The following is a 12,463-nucleotide window of genomic DNA, read 5'->3' as shown; positions in this document are numbered from 1 at the left end:
AGCTTCAGCCGCTCCCCATGTAGTTTCTGTTAAAGTTACAAAGATACTGTAATAAGGTAGGGTCATGCAAAGTTAAACAAGTCAAAATATAAAAGGTGCACGGAATGCATAACTTGGACTGTGGTCCAAAATTTATAAGGACATATCTGAAAGTCATGGCAAACAAACAGAGCAACAAACTACCAATTTGAAAAATATAGCAACATGCACTGTCTGTTTTAGAGCAAAAGGCCAGCAAAAGTAAATTCAGGGTTTCATGCACACTGTATGCAAACAAGGCCCTGAGTAGTATGTTAATGTCCAACAAGAACTTAAAAACTGCCAATAGTTTAGATCAACTCTTAACAATTATACAACCATAATAGATTAATTTCTAAAGATAAGATTTTAACCTCAATATATACTAAATTAGCATTACTAATCGCATATCATAATAAATATTGAGAGAGATCTAGTAATTACAATGTCAAAGTCTTAACTATGAGACTCAAATTTAAATGCTAGCCTAAATGGACAATTTTTGGGTCCTTTAGTTTAAGAATTTTCAACAGTTTTGGCAGAGCCTTTGGTTAGAAGGAATAAAGGGGAGGCATGAGCAGATATTTATAGACTGGGTATGACAACTAATCTAACTCGGGATGACAGTTAATTTCACTTTTACAGCTGCTAACCCTCAGTACAATGCATAAACTAGCGTTGCTGAAAACATCGGAGATACTGAAAAGCATGATTCAATATAAAAAGTCTGGAAATTATGCTGCAAAGTATCAATGAGTAAACAATAAAAGCAGTGTAAAATCCCTCTTGCTGCTATACTAATGGAAAGTTAGCCTATTTATTTCTGTTATATAGAGGATAAATATATTAGAAGTGCATTAAACATTCGTCCGATGAACCTCATTTCTAGACCAAAAGCCTTCACCATTTAAAAAATTTATTTTATACAAAAGTTGTCAACTTTAAAAACAGATCCATATCTTATTTGCTAAATTGACCTAGTTTGCAAATAATGGGGATTAATTTATTTTTAACCATTACAGATTTTGATTTCTCTTTTCAACCAAATAGAATCTGCAATCCAAGGTTACAGAGGGCACATTTTTCCTACCAAATAATGTTTGCTAAAACAATATTGTTAGGAGATGATCCAGACCACTGGACTAAAGTCAGTTCTTAGTAGTTTGGTACAGTAAAGAATTTAAGAACGTAGGGTTGTAACGATAATCAGGCACAATAAATATGCTTTATTACATGATCATTCAGCAACAAAAGGCTGCTAATTCTAAATCAACTTTGTCAAACAGGATATAGGTATAGCGCGAAATTCATATAAAGATGAGAGCACTATGTCTAAACACTATTAAAAGATTTTCAGTTCTTACAGTACTGCAAGACTTCCTACCACCCTATATTTGTGGTCAACCAGGAAAACAGGACAACCCAGTTGGACTTCCTCAGCTTTACAGAAAGTTGGCAGATGAAATTAGTGGTGGGTTTTCCTCTCCCCTATATTAAAGGCCCACATTGTGTGTAGTAATGTGAATCTTTGTGTTTTAAAAACTTAAGTACACTGTGATCATGAATCTAAATGTATGCATTTTATTAGTGAATTCACCTGAAAAATATAAAAAATGGTAAGCATTTCTGTAGCCATCATCCTGATTAATTTTGTCTCTATAGTCTCCCTGCAACTTGCTAGCCCCTAATTGATAAAACAAAGACACAATATACTACTGGAGCTTTGACAAAGCTTCGGGATTTGGGAACAGTCCCATCCGATTGGAAGCTGGCAAATGTTGCACTGTTTTTCAAGAAAGGAGGTAGAGAGAAAACGGAACTACAGGCCAGTTAGCCTAACATCAGTCGTTGGGAAAATGCTGGAATCTATTATTAAGGTAGCCTTAAAAATGCACTTAGAAAAGCACAATATGATTAGAACAAGACATGTTTTTTTTCTAAAGGGAAATCTTGTTTGACAAATTTATTAGAGTTTTTGAGAATGTAACTAGTCGGGTAGATAAAGGGGAACTAGTAGATGTGGTATACCTGGATTTCGAAAAGGCATTTGATAAGGTGCCACACAAAAGGTTAACAGGCAAGATAAGGGCTCATGGAGTTGGGGGTAATATATTAGCATGGATAGATGATTGGTTAACAGACAGGAAGAACAAGTGGGCAGTGAATAATGGAGTGCCGTAAGGATCAGTGCTGGGGTTCAGCTATTTACAATCTATATTAATGACTATGAAGAAGATACAGAGAGTAATGCATCTAAGTTTGCTGATGATACAAAGGTAGGTGGAAAGGTAAGCTCTGGAGAGGACAGAGAGAGGCTGCAAAGAGACATAGACAGGCTAAGTGAGTGTGCAACAAGATAGCAGATGGAGCTCAATGTAGGGAAGTGTGAAGTTAAATCACTTTGGTCGTAATAGAAAAGCAGAATATTTTTTAAAAGGTGTGCAACTTGTAAGTGTCGATGTTCAAAGAGACTTGGGTGTGCTTGTACAAGGAACGCAGAAAGTTAACATGCAGGTATAACAAGCAATTAGAAAGGCAAATGGCATGTTGGCCTTTATCACAAGGGGATTGGAGTACAGAAATAAGGAAGTATTACTACAATTGTACAGGGTTTTGGTGAGACCACATCTGGAGTACTGTGTGCAATTCTGGTCTCCACATTTAAGAAAGGATATACTTGCCATGGAAGTGGTAGCGCGAAAGTTCACAAGATTGATCCCTGGGATAAGGGGGTTGTCCTATGATGAGAGGGCCTGTATACTCTGGAGTTTAGAAGAAACATAAGATTCTGAAGGGGCTGTATAGGGTAGACAGAGATTATTTCCGCTGGTCAGGGAATCTAAAACACAATAAGGGGCCGTTCATTTAGGACTGAGATGAGGAGAAATTACTTCACTCAAAGGATTGTGAATCTTAGGAATTATCTACCCCAGAGAGTTGTGGATGCTCTATTATTTAAGGCTGGGATAGACAGATTTTTGGTCTCTCAGGGAATCAAAGGATATGACGAGCGGGCGGGAAAGTGGAGTTGAATCCTAAGATCAGCCATGATCATTTTGAATGGCGCAGCAGGCTTGATGGGCCATATGGTCTACTCCTGCTCCTAATTCTTGTGTTCTGCTCCATAGCCAGCTGTAAAGAAGAGCCTGAATGATGCAAGTGACTCCCCTCCCGACTTTCCGTTCCTGCGTGTTAAGAGACTCCACCTAATGCAGTCCATGATGGATGGTAAAGCTGAATTCAGAAACTTATCATGCAGAGAACTCTAGGCATGACCCCATTTCTTATCACTGTCTGATACAGTACATTAGAATTCTAATCTCTCAAAGCTCTCATCTCAAACTGAATTCCAACCTACATAGTATTATTTCAAATGGTTCAGTTCTCCAAATACCTTAGGTGCTCAAATTTATCAACCCAAACTATAAGATTCAATGAGAAAGTAATCACTGTCATGCAAAAATACACAGATGATCCCGCAACTCTTTTAAAGATTGAGGCATTTTGATCCATCATGTGAAATGTTAAGATACCAGAAGATTATTTTTAAATTTAAATGAAAGAAGGAACTAAGCCATGATCAAGTCTCCCTTATTTTAGTTTTCATTTAATTATGGTATGTGTAATTTTCAGGCATGCCTTATTCCTCATCACAGCATTCTGTGCTCACTTAGGGTGCATTGTCATCTTAGATACTGGTTTGGGACCAATAGCTGCAGTTAAGGCTCCAGCCAGATAGAAGTGCACTCATATGCCTGGCTCCTATCTGGATGGTACTGTATCAATCTTGCCTGAGACAGATCTGTGCACATGCCTGGATACAGGCATTAGCAGAGCTTTCTCCTGACAATTAAGAATTTGAATGTTTAGAAAATGAGGAAGAGGTGAAATCCATGCTCTCCAAACATTTCAACTGAAGTTACATAGGCTTACAAGTGCCTAGGGAATCTAACCTTTTTACCCCACTTTTAACAGTTCACTGGATTTACACTCCACAAGGTGTCAATTGGAAGTGGTGTGTGATAACTCCTCACAATGGAGTCTCGCTCCATTTTTCTCCAGATTCAGGTGGGTTCCTGAATCTGGATTTATACTCCCAGTTTAGAATCAGTGAGACTAGCACTTTCAATTACATTACCCATAATGCATAGTAGAAAGAAAATGAATTATTAAGACCCAGGTGATCTGACTATCACTCTAGAATTGGCCTTTATAGCCACTCCAGGCGCTGCTTCACAAACCACTGACCACCTCTAGGCGCTTACCCATTATCTCTCGAGACAAGGAGGCCAAAGAAGAAGAATGCTTAGTAGAAAGAAAATGAATTATTAAGACTCAGGTGATCTGACTGAGTTCTAACTGCAATAAAATAGCTGAGGAACAGTTACAGTAAAGAGAGAACAGTAAAGCAAGAGAATGAATACTGCAACTTCATCACTTAGTTTAGTTCTTTCTTAAACATAAAAAAAAGAAATTTCCTTCGACAAAATTAATTTTATATTTTGTATAATTTTTTTCTCCTAATTATGTTAATAAGTCTAATATCGTTACAACCCTATTGCACTTTGTATTACTGTACCCTGGAAACCTTTTGGCTGAAGCAGGGTTCTTGTTCTCTTGAGTGTGTCTTTGCGATTGGGGAGATTGTGAGGATTGAGAAGTTTGTGCTTGATTTTGATGATTAGACTGAGTCTCGCCATCTGTCTCTTTTTCCTGGGGTTTTTCATTTTTCTCCGGATTGCTGGAAAAATGCATCAGATGACAAAAGTACGGGAAAAAATCATATTGATTGGTCAGCACAAATGCACTAAAAGCAAAATTATGTAAACATGTATTAGCAGTTAAACTATTGCAGGATGCTGGCAGGTCAGACTAATATTTCATTTTAAGTTTAAAAAGTACTTTTTTTCTGATGCAGGATGTTTTGTCAAAAACAAAGCAGTAAGCAAGAATTGTTACACTCTCAGATTTGTAAACTTAAGTGCAGAAGATATTTATAAAGTGGATTGCAGTGTTTCGCTTGATTACACACCACTACACAAGCAGTTAGGTGTCATTAAATGCTATTAATTATATATTTAAGAGAATATGTTCAATATTCCTAACATAAACTTGTTTTTTCATTTTCCAGCTAACATTGCATGAAATTCAAATCTTCAGCTTCCTGCTGAGAAACTGCTGTTAATAAAATGCCAAGGGAAGGATGTGGGAGTTCCAACAAAGCTGGGATTTTTAAAAAAACTTCAAAGCTTCAGCTGCTTTTTGGCCACCATTTCTGTCCAAAATACTGGCCAGTGGGCTGGGAATACTGGAGGAAGAGGGAGGCAACGGGGAGTCTAAATTACACTCAAGGGAGGTACATTCTGGACCAAAAGTAGTAAAAGAATGCCAGAACAGGAGCTTCAAAGCAAGAGTTTTAAACTTTGTAAATCTAAAATGAAAGAAATCTCATCAGAATCCAAGAAAGTAAAAAAATAAACCAATTGTAGTAAGCAATGTAGAGTGCATCAAGGTCCAAGTTGATTAGACACCCACAATAAAAATGCCAGACCGACCTATTGCTGCATTTTGACTACAGAAAATATACTTTTTCACATTGGTTTATCAATAAAACTAATTTTAAGGACAATAGTTTCTTTCTAAATGTAACCTTTAACTTTGGGTGAAATCTGTAATTATTTTTAATGTCTTGCATTTCAGGTATAGCATGAACAAATTTGTTTTATAATTGAAAGATTGATAAAACATTTATAATACAGAACCAGCTCTTTAACAATTCTTGGTTGAAAAATTTGGGCTGCAAGTGAGTTTCTGATCCCACCCATGTTGAGATCCTGAGTATAAGTTGGACTTTTGTCATCGGGGAGATGAAAAATCAGAGGGCTAGTCACTCTGCAGCACTTCTGCATGTCCTAACCGCTGACAATAGAGCAGCAGTAGTGGAGATCTGGGAGCAGACCTCCAGTCAAGATACACAGTATGGAGAGATTCTATGAAGGGAAAAATAAATTACTGAACAAAGATTCTAGCTTTCAGTTTGGTTACATCTGAAGTCATTGCCAATTCTAAAAGTAATCATTAACATGCACTGACATGTGGCAATGTATTTGCAGTTTATAAAACCAGTTACACTGGTAATTTTTAACCTGTTGGCAGCGGAATGTTGCTTTTCAACCTAGCCAGATTACAATAGTTCAATTTACTCAGTGTAATTTATCAGTTTTCACATTACTTAAGTTCTAGGTAATAGTTATAAAATTATAGGAAATTATTCCAGTTTTTTTTTTACCTAAAATGGTAGTAAATTGAAACTACAGCTTATATTCAAGACTCAAAGAGCTAAGTATATTTTTCTGAAATTAAGGAATTTAAAATAAAGTTAAGTAACTCCATCACCACACAGACACATAATTCAATTCAATTATTTTTTATTTCTACCTAATCAATTTCTACCTTTTAGCTCCTGTACAATTTTAACATTATATAAATATGCAAGCTAATTTCCCCAAATTAAAAGACATAAAACACAACTTACTTTTTTTGCTCTTTCAGACCATAACTGTGAATTAAAGGAAAAAGTCATTTTGTGGTTGTGCATATATGTTTAATTCTCTTTTAGAATGCAATGCAATTAGAAATTTAAGAAATAAACATTCCGGAAATAAACTACTAGAGTTTGGCATTCTACAAGTTCGAATGGGTATTCTGTGCTTGAGATATCAAACCATATGGAACCTTCCCTCAAAAGCAGAATTTATGCAAAAATCACAATGTACAATCATGATTTGTTAAACTGTAAAACCACTCTAAATAGAAAGGACACTATTTTTTCTTAAATGATAAGTCTTCCAAATTCCAGTATTTAAATATCTAACCCACTTGCTTTGTTTCAGGCAAACAAAATCAAAACTTTAGTAAATGGATTAAAGGGAGTTTAAGAGTGTCAATCAAAAGAATTGGACTTCATTTTTAGATTTTTTTTCATCTACCAACTCATCCATGTGTCAAAGTTATAAATTAGTCCAATTTTCAGTATACTTCTTCAGAAAGCAAACACTAATTTCCCAAGAGTCTCCAGACAATTAATAGTATTTGTTTTGGTTTCTCTTCGTTGAAGTTAAATAAACCACCAAATACTGAAAACCTCAACAGGATAAATAACCTATTAGGAACTTTACAATAAACACTCCAGTGTGGTTCTTATCGTTAACAGCTGGAAAAGGCATTTCACTGAATTCAACATCAGAACAAGATTACTTCAGGATCATTTTATTTTTATCAGGCTAATGTTAGAGGGCAATTTTGTCTTGAATACAGGCATGTAGGATATTGAGTACATAGGAGGCAGTTAATAGAATTTATTGACATCATATAGACCATAAGGACAAAGCTCAACTGGTTTATGTACATTATCAGAATCCCAAAATAACTTTAAAAAATGAAAGACATTACCACCAGTGAGTACATAATCACAAAGTAGTGACTTATTTGTATCAGTGTGTAGCATTCCATGCACCAGACTAGCCAAACTATATTTCAATTCATGTTAAATCATGTTACTTAAGACACAAAAATGGCTTCAAAGGGCACTATTATATATTGTACTAAAAGTTAAACTGACTTCAACTGACGGAAGAACGGGAATTCCCCCTCAAACTCTTGCACTGATCAACCTTATTAATTAATAATGTCTTCTTACTATCCAAAAAAGCTTTGTTCCAAACACTTAACTAATTATAGCATATCAGTCTGCTTCCAGTCTATGGAATACGACTAATCTATGATAATAACAATAGTTTGTCTGTCCGTACTTTTCTAATTGGTTGATGGATTGATATGTTCTGCACCTGTGCGATGACAGTTGGTTAATTAGATATTTTAAAACTTTAATATAACATTCAGGGACTGAGTGTACCGTGTATAACAATTTTTTGATCCATCCGATATAAAGCAGCTGGAGTAAGGTTTTCTGTTTACAACCAGGTATGGCTCTTCTAATTTCTGCCATGCCAGTCGCTTCAGGGAAGTGGTTGCTAACTGCAATTTTTAAAACTCCTCACTGTAGTTTGAGGAAGGAACCTTGCTGTGTACAGAACAATTGCCAATTTATCTCAGAACTGTACCAGATAATTAATTCCATTGAGGTGTTTTGGGACATTCGAAAGACAAGGAGAGTGCTGAAAAGATGCAAAATCTTTTTTGTCTTTAGGGAGAGTCAGCAACAGTGCAAACTACAGGGGTTAATGGCCTTTCCTCATGACATATGTTTTCATGCAGCTAAGAATCTTACAAGCATGGCACTGACTGGCCAGCTGAGTGCAAAAGCTGTAGAATTACTTATTCAGGTGAAAAATGTTGTTTAAGTGAAGTGGTTGCCAATTGCATTTTTAAAACTGAAATTTTTTTAAAACCCAATTCAGTTAACAGCATTCAATTAAATCTTAAGGTATGTGAGTGTCGTCCATGTGGGGCACATTTACTTATCAATGCCATTTTAAACCCAATGTCTTTACACATGCACAGCTTTTTCCAGGGTCAGTAGTTTTGATTCTGTTAAAGTCTTTGGTGAAAGAATAACTAGAAATCCTTTATTTAAAGAAATGCTATTGCAATAAAGATACTACTCTTGACTGCAAATGTTGTCGGTCTCTGCTATGGTGCACATGGAGACACGTGGAGTGTGCGGAGGACTGAAGCATTTGATGAGCATGTGGCTGTCATGGCTGACAATAGATTGTGGTGGCAGTGGCAGCAAAAACAGAAGATAATACTTAATATTGATATACTTAATTGGCGGCACTGTTATTATTAGTTATTGGGTTGATTTACTGGGCAGAGCCTCGTGCACGCGGAGGAGTGGAGCGTGTTGTTATATTTCAGAAAACCAGTTGGTGAAGGACAGTACTAGAGCCAATCTTTATTTAGTCTATCATTTATTTACGGAGTGAAACACTACAAGCATACACCCCACAGTTTCAGTAAGTGTCTCTTTATATGTGCTCAAGTGAAACCCCTATTCATGCCCTCCATCTGCACATAATTAAACATAACTGATATACAATCAACACAAGTGACATACATGCAGCTGCCGACAGTTGGTGGTGGCAGCCGTGGGGTGGATAAAAGAACAGTGGCAGGTAAGGGGAACTCAACAACAAAGTTACCCTGGCTGGAGGGATTGATTGGTTGGGGGGGGAGGGGGGGGCAGCATGGGAGGGACGGCTGGTGGTGGCAGTGAAAGAGTGGGGGGGATTGGTAGAGAAAAGAAACAGTGGAAGGTAAGGGGAGCCAATGGTATGGGTGAGCAGCATTGGAGGGGGCGGGACAGCATGGGGGGCAGGGAGGACAGAGGAGGGGGAAACGGTATGAAGGTGGAGTTAGGGAAATGGCATGGGTGGGTGGATGGTATGGCATGAGGGGGTGGGGGAAACAGCATGAGGTATATGGAATGGGGGATGGCGATGGCAGAGGAAGAAGGGGTGAGAGATGGGAGCTGATAGGAGAAGGATGAAAGGAATGGGATGGGTACGGCACGAGAGGGATGGCATGGGGATTTACAATAAAGATACTAATTTCACGGCAAATGTTTTGCTGGTCTCTGCTGCTTATTTTATATAAAAGTGAACAGAAAATACACAAACAGATGAAACGGAATCTGTGAATTACTCTCACTTGATATAGTATTACCAATGGATTTCTAATTCCTGAAATACACAAGTGGAGCAGAGTATAACATTTTCACTGAGGCCTGCAGATTTCAAATATTGTCTGCATAAATAGTAATTCACAGGACTTAGCATTTCATTGGCTTCTTGCTATTGAAATCCTTCCACAGAAATGTGGAAACTATTGAGAAGCACAGATTTTCATTGGGTAAAAGGTATACACAGTAGTACAAATTTTCTAAGTTCATGTTGACAGTGTGGTACCTTGATAGCCACCAGCATATATAAGAAAGTTGTAAGCACAGTTGGAGTGCTTTTATTGCAATTAGCAATCTTCTCTTCTTCACTAAGGAGCATGGGCACTCGTCATATGGGCATGGACAGTGAGTGTCAGCAACCTAACTGACAGACTACCCCAAATTACCTTAACTATTTGTTCCAGGCAATTGTGGAAGGATTGCATTGCTGCTTTGTTGCACGTAATACTGTTTTGTTGGTGGACTCATATGGGCTTAAAACTAGCATGTTCTACTGAAAATCTTGAACAATGGGCTAACCCCTGGGATTTGGTGGGTTGTATTCCCAAGCGTGTATCAATGCTTTGCATGGTACAAGTGGGGATCTTGAAGATATTGACTGGAAGATGGGAGGGGCGTGTATCCCAATCGTTGTTTCATATCAGTACCTATTGTCCTGCTGGATGCCAACTTCAACTTGGGATTATGCTGAAAAGGACAGATGACACTTAAAAAAATGCCCCACAAGCAGTCTTTTACACTATTCTGGGAATATCAGAAGGGCAACTACTGGAATTCTGGGAGACTGACTAAGGACTGCAAAAAGGAAGTAATAAAAGATTCCTGCATCTGGCAACTGTTTCTCATTAATAGTTAGTGCTGATGAGCCCAGACAAGTCACACACACTGGGCTGGATTTTACATCGGGCGGACGGGAGCTGGCCACCGAAATAAAAGTTGGTGGCAAACCCGCTTCCGCGCGGCCCGGGGATCTTTCCCGCATTTTACGGGCCCCCGGGCTTTAATTGTTCTGAGGCGGGATTTCCACCCGCTTGAGGGAGGAAGTCCCGCCTCATTGAGCTGCCGGCCAATCAACGGGCAGGCAGCTCTTAGTCCCAGCAGCGCCACCGGGAGCGGTGGCCACTGCTGGGACTGCAGCCCAGCAGACAACATGGAGCCAGGACGGAAGGTACTTTGGGGCTTGCCTCGCAGTGAGAATCGGTCGCAACCCGGCGAGGCAAGGGTGGTCATTTGGGGGAGGGGAGGGGAGGGGAGGGGAGGGTGGGGGGGTGTCTCGGTCCTGGGGGTGGTTGGGGAAGCGGGTCCAGCCCTCAGTCGGGCACCTTGTGCTCCCCACGGGTGCACTGAGAGGCCACCAGGTATCACTGAGCGGCCTTTCACGTCTACTGGACATCCACTTGCCACTGGTAAAATACCCGTGGAGGCGGGCAAAGGCCCTTACGCGGCTGTTAAGTGGCCACTTAAGGGCCTTGATTGGCCTGGGGCGGGCAGCCTGTTTCTCACCACCACCAGCTCTCCCAGGCCCACGTAAAGTGGGGCGGAGGCGGAAGCGGGCCAGGAAGGCTTCCCGGAGCCTACCGCTCAATTTTACGCCACCCCCAGCACCACCCTCCGGCTCACTGGGGTGGCGTAAAATTCCAGCCACTGTGTACAGAAGAAACACTCAGAAGAGTCCCTAGAAAAGAAATGTTTATCTCGTCTTTAGTACTTTTATGAATACTTCAATTTTTAAATTAACATTGAAGTAGATGGTTGTATTAGCTCTGCATAAAACAGGAAACTGCAACATTTTAAAAATAAATTGGTAGATACCAGGAGGACAGATGCTCAACTGACAATCCACACAACATGATGTGCCCACCGTTGCAGACATGGTATATTGCAAGAAACACGTGTGGGATGGAATGGATGGAATCACCCAACTGATGCTGTAAGGATATATTTATACAGCACAGTGAGAAAGCTCACAATACTCTTGGGAAAGCTTGAAACTATCCTGTTGTCATTTAAGGCTGGAAAAAGAAAGGATACTTAAAAACATGATCTTCGTCAACTAGTTAATATTTGATTATATACTCCATATATATATATATATATATATATTTATTTTGTTTGAAATGAACAACACCTATATGTGAACCTATGTAATGAGTCACCTTAAACAAAAACAAGAAATGCTGGAATCACTCAGTAGGTCTGGCAGCATCTGTGGAAAGAGAAGCAGAGTTAACGTTTCGGGTCAGTGACCCTTCTTCGGAACCAGCATCCGCAGTATTTTGCTTTTATATTAATGAGTCACCTTGGTCAGTTTGAAAGCAAAATAGGTAGAAAAGATTTTACTTTACATAAAAAATCATGTTTTTGACATCAAACTAGCAGGTATTAGGAAGTTGAATGTTTTCAAAGTTTTATGAAGATGCTCGAATTTCAGGTTTACTAAATTGAGAAAATAATAAAAGTTGGAAAGTTAAGCATTCAATTTCCTAGAATCAAGCTTGTAACGTATACCACACTGTTAGCTAACAGTTAAACCTCTGAGAACACAGTGAAATCACTGAGAACAGAGTGGAAGAAAGTAACATACAAGACAGAGAGACAAAATAAATGCAAAGTTGGTTAAGCTAGGATGAAAAGATTACAACCAAAGATAGATAATGACTACAGACAATAACTCATCATTGGTGTCCCCTGAGGTAAATCTGACTGTCCCAGAGAGATGCAGAATTGTCCAACTTTACCACA

General features: G+C 38.8%; 1 protein-coding gene across 6 annotated transcripts in view; it reads right to left on the bottom strand.

Moving 5' to 3' along the window:
* The window catches only part of LOC137376482 (echinoderm microtubule-associated protein-like 4), a 465,004-nt gene that overhangs the window by 187,168 nt on the left and 265,373 nt on the right, over positions 1–12,463 (bottom strand). For 4 of the 6 annotated variants that reach the window (XM_068045141.1, XM_068045140.1, XM_068045139.1 and 1 more), the window contains 2 exons: positions 6,554–6,577; positions 4,598–4,759 (listed from right to left, as the gene is read on the bottom strand). In XM_068045141.1, the coding sequence (XP_067901242.1) occupies positions 4,598–4,759; positions 6,554–6,577 (186 nt within the window). The remainder of the gene's footprint in view (positions 1–4,597; positions 4,760–6,553; positions 6,578–12,463) is intronic. The other 2 variants (XM_068045138.1, XM_068045142.1) reach the window with 2 other exon arrangements.

Source organism: Heterodontus francisci, chromosome 13, assembly GCF_036365525.1.
Source record: "Heterodontus francisci isolate sHetFra1 chromosome 13, sHetFra1.hap1, whole genome shotgun sequence".
In the NCBI taxonomy this organism is placed as follows: Eukaryota; Metazoa; Chordata; class Chondrichthyes; order Heterodontiformes; family Heterodontidae; genus Heterodontus; species Heterodontus francisci.
This window is presented reverse-complemented; position numbering and strand designations above follow the sequence as displayed.